The 8,453-nt window shown below is 36.4% G+C and overlaps 1 protein-coding gene across 1 annotated transcript; it reads left to right on the forward strand.

The window, feature by feature from the left end:
* Window positions 1–2,105: 2,105 nt before the first annotated feature.
* On the forward strand, window positions 2,106–6,669 carry LOC141600102 (ACT domain-containing protein ACR10). The gene is made up of 6 exons (XM_074420291.1): window positions 2,106–2,474; window positions 3,274–3,495; window positions 4,088–4,193; window positions 4,816–5,131; window positions 5,411–5,695; window positions 6,130–6,669. Exons 1-6 carry the CDS (start codon window positions 2,321–2,323, stop codon window positions 6,265–6,267), a joined length of 1,221 nt encoding a protein of 406 aa, XP_074276392.1. The 5' UTR covers window positions 2,106–2,320; the 3' UTR covers window positions 6,268–6,669.
* Window positions 6,670–8,453: the final 1,784 nt, after the last annotated feature.

Genomic DNA, 8,453 nt, shown 5'->3' on the forward strand with positions numbered 1-8,453 from the left:
AAATTACAGATTTTTTTACAAGGCACAATAGAAATAACTAAATGGATGCAATTTTTTACTCCTAATTGGCCCAATCAGTAATTTATATTTTTTAAAATTTTCTTCACAAAATAATTAAACATAAGTTATTTACTAGAACTTGAATAAAGGGATACTCCATATTATTTATAAAAAATATCTCGCTAACAAGTAATTACATAATGGAAACTTGAAAATATTTTGGAGATTTTAACCAAAACTTGCAAATTTTTCCCTGGCTAATGAGGACGAGAGTCCTTGCTAACCCCATCTAAATGCACCACTGATCATGCACAAGAATTTCCTAGAATTCCCTTGATATTGTTTCTCTATTTACTTTTGTTTTTTATGCATAGGTCAAGAAGAAAATCTTAATCATTCGTAAATTAACAGAGGCTGGTATGGCTGGCTTAGGGTCGGGTTAAGCCTGGTTGACCCTGAACCGGTCGTTGAGGGGTTGGAGGTGTGGCGGGTAGAGCTGGCAAATAATGACACGACACGAAAACACGACACGAACCTGACACGAAATTAACGGGTTTGGGTTGAGGCTGAATGACCCATTTATAAAAGTGGGTCGACACGAACACGACACGATATTTAATTGGGTCGGGTTTGGGTTGAGCTCTCTAAACACGAACCCGACACGAATAACTTGTTTAATAAATTAATCCTAATTTTTTTATCTTTCATCACATAGATATACTTAAAACTTTCCAAATATTGACATGACACGAAAACACGACCTGAACCCGACACGATATTAGCGGGTTAGGGTTGAGGCTTGATGACCCATTTATGTAAGTGGGTCGACACGAACACGACACAAGATTTAAACGGGTCGGGTTTGGGTTGAAGGGTTTGTGACCCGTTTACATGTGACACGAACACGAACCCGACACGACCCGATCTATTTGCCAGGTCTAGTGGCGGGTCCTGGACGGATTATGGTCCAGTCGAGCCATAGGTCTTCGTCATGATCAACCTGTTCGGACATTGTTTCGACGATTCGAGAGGCGTGTTAGACTGTTAGCTGGGTCACATTTAACCTACTTGTAGTCTTGTTGATAATTAAATTACACATTTTTTACAAGTCACAATAGAAATAACTAAATGGATGCAATTTTTTTATTCCTAACTAGTTTAGACCCCGCACAATGAATGCGCGGTATTTATAGAGTTACTAATATAGACTCCATGCAATATATGCATTGTATTATTTATAGAATTTAAATTGACAATTCACTTATTTTTCATGTTTCTTCTTAATGTATTTTGATTAGAGAAATAAATAAAAATTTAAATCGTAAGAAATAATAAATGAGTATTTTTTTTTTTAATTTTTTTTTGTTTTTTACCGAGAAATTAATGATGTTAATTTACAAATATTTACTAATAACATACTCCGTATTTTTTAGCTGCAAATTTTTATCATAAAAAGTCAATGAATTTTAACAAATATTTACTAATATCATATTTTTTAGCCGCAACTTCTTATCATAAAAAGTCAATAAATTTTTATCAATAAGTTCCTTTAAAAAAGAATTCCTTATCCTAAAAAGATCGGAGATAAATTTATGCAGAATGTGAAATATTAAATGTTATAAATATTTAAATACAAAAGCTTTTATATTCATATATAACTTATCATTTACACACTTATAGTATATGCTAAAAATAGCAAGCACTATTCTAGGAAATATGTTTTAGGCGGGAAAAGTTGAAGTTTCGCCTATTAATTTAGTAAATAGGGGATTGGCCCAATCAGTAATTTGCATTTTTTGAAATTTTTCTCACAAAATAAAGTAAACATAAATTATTTACTAGAACTAGAATAATGGGATACTCCATATTATTTAAAGAAAATATCTCCACACAAGATATTCAAAATCACTAAAAAAAGAAATAAACATATCCTAATCAATGAACATATATCACCATGTTTGATTTGTCAAAAGACTTGACTATAGAAATGCACTACGAGAGTAAAAGCAAGTCACAAACTATCATTTTTTAAATAATCAACATCAACAATACCTTAAACACCCTTCCAAGAAACAATAACAAGTAAATTACAAGAAAAGTAGAAAACCCACTTACCCACTTCTTTTTATGTATCCCCTCCCTACCCACATGTTCCTCTATATACTACTACTACTATAATACTACTACAACAAAAGAGTATCTTATCTAGTATTTTAGTTCCAAAAAATCCGAAGAAGTCTTAGCCTAATAGTTAAGACGGTGACGATATTACATGTTCTTAATTTAGCCTAGGTGTTGGAATCAAAGAAAAAGAGAAGAGATGGGGATATTACATGATGATGTTGTAGTAATGAGTCCACCAGATAAAGAAGGGGATCCAACTGTAATTACTGTTAATTGTCCTGATAAACTTGGTTTAGGATGTGATCTTTCCCATATTCTTCTCTCCTTTGGCTTATGCATTTCTAGAGTTGGTAAGTCCTTGTATTCCCCCTCGGTTCGGTCCAATTCACTACATTTTTCAAATTCCCCTTCTTGTATTTGGTCAAATGTAGACTCAGGTAGTGAATTGGACCGAACCAAGGGAGTATTAACTAGCAATATTTGTTTCATAATTATGGGCTTTTTTTTTAATTTTTTTTTTCTAAAATTGCGGTGGGTGTTTGATGATTTATTGTTATATGATTGCTAATCAAATTATTATGTACTCCTTCTGTCCCGATCATTTGTTTTCATTTTCCATATTGGGTGTCTCAGTGAGTTATTGTCCTTTCTATTTTAAGAATGAACTTGATGAACAATTTGATCATTCACATTCAATTTGTTCTACTTGTCACCTAGTAATTGGCCCCTCACTTTTTCCTTGGTCAAAACCAAAAAACAACAATTGACCGAGACGGAAGGAGTATTAAGATTAAGCTTAAGATTAAGATATTCTTAGTGTGAAAGATGAAACTATAGAATATTATTGCAAAAGAATTGTGTGTGTTTGACTAGTTAAAATGAATTTGACAAATTAACTAAGTAATGTAATCTTTCCCGTCTCGGTCATTTATTTACCTTTGATTTTGACACAAAGACGAAGGTAGGGGAGTACGGAATCATTTGTGAAAATAAAAAGGTAAACAAATGACCAGGACGGAAATACACCCGGTTTACAACGTTTCCATACTAGTCTGGTATGCAATGATTTGGCTAGGTGTACGATGACGTGGTGCACTACAGCTTATTTTACGGATTTTTGTAATCAAAATAGTATGGGTTATATTGCAGATTTTGCAACAGATGGGAAATGGTGTTACATAGTAATGTGGGTAATAGGTAAAGCAACAACAAGATGGGGTTTGGTGAAGAAGAGATTGGTGGGAGCATGTCCAACTTGTTCTTCAGCTTCTGGAATTTCTTATTACAGGGAGGAATTGCAGCACCCACCTAAACCTCCTAATGTTTTCTTATTGAAGTTTTGCTGCCACGATCGAATGGGGCTTTTACATGGTATACTTCTTTGGTTTTGCTAAATTTTACTTCGTTTATTCCAGTCATTTGTTTATCTTTGTTTGAATCCCCTCGCAAAAAAAAGGTAAACAAGTGTCTGCGGTTAAAAGATGAGTACATTAACTTGTTTTTATATGTTTCGGTATATTTGGAGATGCTTGTTGTGCCTTTCTATTCATTGTGTAATTTGCGTTGATGTTTACAAAGTTATGGTTATATGAAGAAGCCTTTTGTGTCCTTAAACTTGTTTAAATAGTTTGGCAATATAAGATCCTTATCTGGACTAAATATCACTTAAGTAGTTCTGATTGAATATTGGAATCCAGGGATACATCTTGTAGCAGTCTTGGGTAAGGTATGCTTGAAAGACGCCTTAAAACCGTAACTCTTCACCTCGAACACATCATTCTATAGGACCGTCTTATCATTGTAATTGGTTGAAATGGTAATGAAAATGATTCATTGTTCTGTGCAATTTTGTGGGATTTGTCTGTCATCTTAGCAGCCTATAAAGTTTTTGTTCGCTATACACCATTCTTTTGGATTAGGCTTCTCAACTTGATCCTGATACTTCGCGGTTTTTTCATGGCAGATGTCACTGAAGTGCTGTGTGAACTTGAGCTTTATATACAGAGGGTGAAGGTATCTACAACTCCGGACGGGAAAGTATTGGACATTTTTTTCATCACTGATACCAGGTTCAGTAATTTCTTGTGCTTTATTTTTCCCCTCTTAAAATATAGCAGAGTCATCTCGTGAGCCCTGAGGCGTGGCCTATGTTTACTTTAATGTTCTATTGAACCGATTTCGTACCTATTCGCTTAGATCTTGTGATATAATTGCTTAAATGGATGAATTGTCCTTTTATGTTTTTGGAGGAGAGATGGTCGCTCGTTCACGAGATATTTGATTGCCGAAATACATTGTCTAAACAAGGAAAAGGAAAATATATTATGCAGATCAAGAGTTTGTTAGAAACAAGTACACCTATGCAAATTATGTGGACCTCCTCATATTACCTCACATACCTATATCCTCGACACTTGAATTGGGTATGACACTTGGACACTTTGTCGAGAGTTCGACACCTGGAATTCTTACCTGGACATGGCTTGAGTAACATAGCTCGACATGGCTGTCGAACTAGAAGTTGTTCAGTAAGGTAGCATTCATGTATAGGTTAGCAAGGACCTGGACATCTGAAGAGAAAATATAGTGATTAGCCTCAGTCTCATGTTTGCCATAGATGATTAGATGCTATAGGATAGTGTCTGGTTGAAAGGCTAAACACTAAATTGTAAATTTGTAAATGTTATTTAGGGAACTAATGCATACGAAAAGGAGGCAGGAGGATACAAAAGAGCATTTACGAGTTGTTCTGGGAGATGAAGTTGTTTGTGACATAGAAGAAGTTGACATTGAAGTTACTGGTTTTTCTCAAGCATCTACATTCCTTCGCTCTGCAATCACAGATGAAGCTTTCAATTTTGAGAACCCTGACAAAGACGGCATTTGCAACTCCGTCTCAATGGATAATTCTCTTAGTCCATCACATACATTAATCCAAATTGTTTGCCGAGACTACAATGGTCTTCTTTACGACCTTATGAGGACGCTTAAGGACTATAACATCCAGGTAAGCAGAATAATATGATTACTGTTATGATGTGAAATTCTGGTGAGACTGTTAAAAGTATTCTGGATGTTTTCTATTTCCAACAAAACCGAGAGCTAGCCCTTTTTTGGCCCAGGAACGCTAGGGAATAAAGCAAAATGGCTTAATAAACTCTCTTTGCATTTCTTATATATTGAAACAGCAGTCAGTTGATGTTATTGTCACCATAATTTTTGTTATACGTCATTTGAAACCGTCTTTTTGAGTTTTCAGCTAAAAGCATTGCTATTGTGGCAACAGATAGCATATGGCCGGGGCACCACAAAGCAGAATGGAAACTGTGAGATAGATTTGTTTGTTGTACAAGCTGACGGAAAGAAGATAGTGGACTCTAGCAAGCAAAGCGCCTTATGCTCTCGTCTTTCTAATGAACTTATTCAACCTTTAAAAGTCGCTGTGGTCAGTAGGGGCCCTGATACAGAGTTGCTGGTTGCCAACCCCGTGGAATTATCTGGAAGAGGGAGGCCCCTAGTTATTTATCATGTGACCCTTGCTTTGAAGAGCCTCAATATATGCGTCTTTTCGGTACTAACCCAAATCATCTTATCTCACTCTTTACATCTCATGTATACTTTATGCCTTTAACATGTTTGGATAATAGTGCTTAAGCTGTGCATTTTAAAATGTTTAGATAAGACTGCTTTAAGCACTCATATGTCCATTTCCTGTTCATTTCCGTTTCCATTTGCATTTCCACTAGAGTGACACATTATTGAAGGATGAAAACAGCTCTCTAAAATCTCCGCGCACTAAATTTCAGTACACCCTCTCACCGACGTCATCTTGACACTACACAGGATAGGGAATTTTAAATGCATGTGAAGGGTGTCAGGGTGGTACTCAAAATCAGCATTCTCCGTCTTGATGATGTTTTCTTACTGCAAAAACCAAACATTACTTGCCTTTGTTCTGGTGAAACATTTAAATGACTCATGTGGTGGATGTGTACATCTTTTCAGGCTGAGATTGGAAGACACAATATTGAACACCGGGAATGTGAAGTTTACCGATTCTTGCTCAATGAAGGCGACTGCATCTCAGTTCCGAGGGAAAAAATCGAAAAAACTGTGTGGCAAACATTGATGGGCTGGGAGTAAAGAGTAAAGACTACCGGTTTAGCAGGATCATCTCATCTGTATCTTACATGTAAATTATATGATTAACCAACCGAGTTCTGACTCCTACAATGTACACTTCTTAGTAATAAGGTTATGTCAAAAACGCTTCAAGAAGAGAGAGCAGTGAAGATATTAGAGTTGGTGGAGCTGGAGATTATCGGTTGTCATTGCCGGAATTGTGTAAATAGGGTATGGCTCAAAGTACAATCAAATGGATCTTTAAGCACCTGTAAATGATAGTGGAAGCTCAATGTAGTCAGTTGATAGCATTTTGTATTATCAGAGTATAATGTACTGATTACTGAATGTTTTCTGTTTGTAGACTTTGTACATCTGAAATATTAGCTTTACTCTTTGGAAAATATACAAGTAATTTCCATACCAAGTGGGTAGTTTCAAGAGGGGTCAGTGTTAAAAGGTTTTAAAAGTTAGCAACTCAGCTAAATGTAAGACTTTGAGAAACAAAGTTGAACCTTTTATAGTTCACAAAATCTCAATGAAGACGGCGATATCCGTTACAAGCTTGTGACGGATACCGTTTCCTCTCACAAAATACCCATTTAGAGGTGAGTGGGAAGCACATGGGGGGTGCTCCACCTTGTCCCCTCTCGCTTTTTGTGAGAGGTCTTCAGCTTGTGACGGGATTAGCCCGTCACAAGCAAGACGCTTTGTTTATAGTTTTATTGAGCGAACAATGGAGCACAAGTGGCCTATTTCTTAATACCATTGGTCTCCCTTGTGACGGGTTACCATTTGTGGCGAATATTTTGTGAGATAAAATGGTAACAAAATGGGTTAGTGGAGAAAGGGGACCACATGAATAGTGTTGCAGAGAGAGAAAAAGTGGGTACATTGTGAGGTAAAATGGTATCCGTCTTCAGGTTGTGACGGATATGTCATGTCTTCAATGAGAATTTGTGTTCTTAATAATAAAAAGTCTCGAAAATCAAGGATCATCGGCCTATGTTAAGTATCAGTACTTTTCACACGTATCACACCATTCAGTTTATATAGTTTTTCCTCCAAATGTTTTTACTAAGAAGAAGTCAATCTAACTTGCATAGTTGTATTACCTCCACCCTTATATGTCACTAGGTGAAATTGTCTTTTCTCGAACCAGGTATTCATTATATCCAAATCATATTGCTAATGCAAAATCTTGTATGTCACTTCCTGCTTCCGAAATCCCGTGAACGCTCTCAAAGCCATTCACATTTAACACAACACTCAAACTTCGAGATAACTTGCCGTTTTTGGACGATGACCTAACAACCCTTGCATATTTATCAGTACGCCTAAGCCTATGTAGTGTAGTGTATCCTTGCCCACTTGCCAGCACCCCCAGGCGCAAAGCTGGCGCGCCGCTCCCGGTTGACGACCTAGCAACTCTCACATACTTTTTACTACACCCGGGTCTAAAAAGTTCAGCACTTCGTTTTCGAGGAAACACCCAACGATTTGCAAATTCCGATTCATGTCCATAAAATATGACGGGATTTTGTACGCAGGCTGTAACAAAAGCGAGAAAACGATATCGACCTCGTTGTCTTATACGGAGTAAATAATTGTTATTCATTATTGTTTCACCTTCTAATTTTTTGTTGAGATAAGACATTATTCTGAATCAGTTGAAGGCATTTAGAGTGAATTATGAAAGACCGAAAAAAAAGTGACTTAAATGATTTTTCTAAGTAGGTCCTAATTAAGATTTGCAAGAAATTCTCATAAAAATGCAAGTATAAACTTAATTTTACCATAGCACACTTTAGAAACACCGATAAATAAATAACGAAAAAGTTGGGACTATGGCCCTGTTCTTGTAATACTACGGATTTCTTAGGCTAGTACTCGACCGAGTAGTGTAGATTGTGTAGTCTGTTTGGCTACTGCCGAGTATGATAAATACTCGACCGAGTAGAGGATACTCGGCCGAGTATACTCTATACTCGGTCGAGTATCCGGTCTGGCGAGAATATTTCAGCGTTTTGATTCGGGAGTAATTAGGGATTATATATTCGATAATCAGTTTCTAAAACGTCATTTGCAAACCTAATCAAACCTACGACACTCTAATCACTCTCAAATCTCTCCTCTGTGTGTGTGGACATCGTAACTATCGCATTCAATCTTTCATTCTTTCGCCGGTAAGTCTTTATCCCTATGTT

The sequence above is a fragment of the Silene latifolia genome, chromosome 1 (genome assembly GCF_048544455.1).
Source record: "Silene latifolia isolate original U9 population chromosome 1, ASM4854445v1, whole genome shotgun sequence".
Taxonomy (NCBI): domain Eukaryota; kingdom Viridiplantae; phylum Streptophyta; class Magnoliopsida; order Caryophyllales; family Caryophyllaceae; genus Silene; species Silene latifolia.

Bases quoted from the DNA above. Each gene is read 5' to 3' on its own strand.
- LOC141600102 (XM_074420291.1), top strand. From the start codon at position 2,321: ATGGGGATATTACATGATGATGTTGTAGTAATGAGTCCACCAGATAAA. The intron at 2,475-3,273 runs GTAAGTCCTTGT...GTTATATTGCAG, and splicing joins CTTATGCATTTCTAGAGTTG to ATTTTGCAACAGATGGGAAA. The intron at 5,696-6,129 runs GTACTAACCCAA...ACATCTTTTCAG, and splicing joins TCAATATATGCGTCTTTTCG to GCTGAGATTGGAAGACACAA.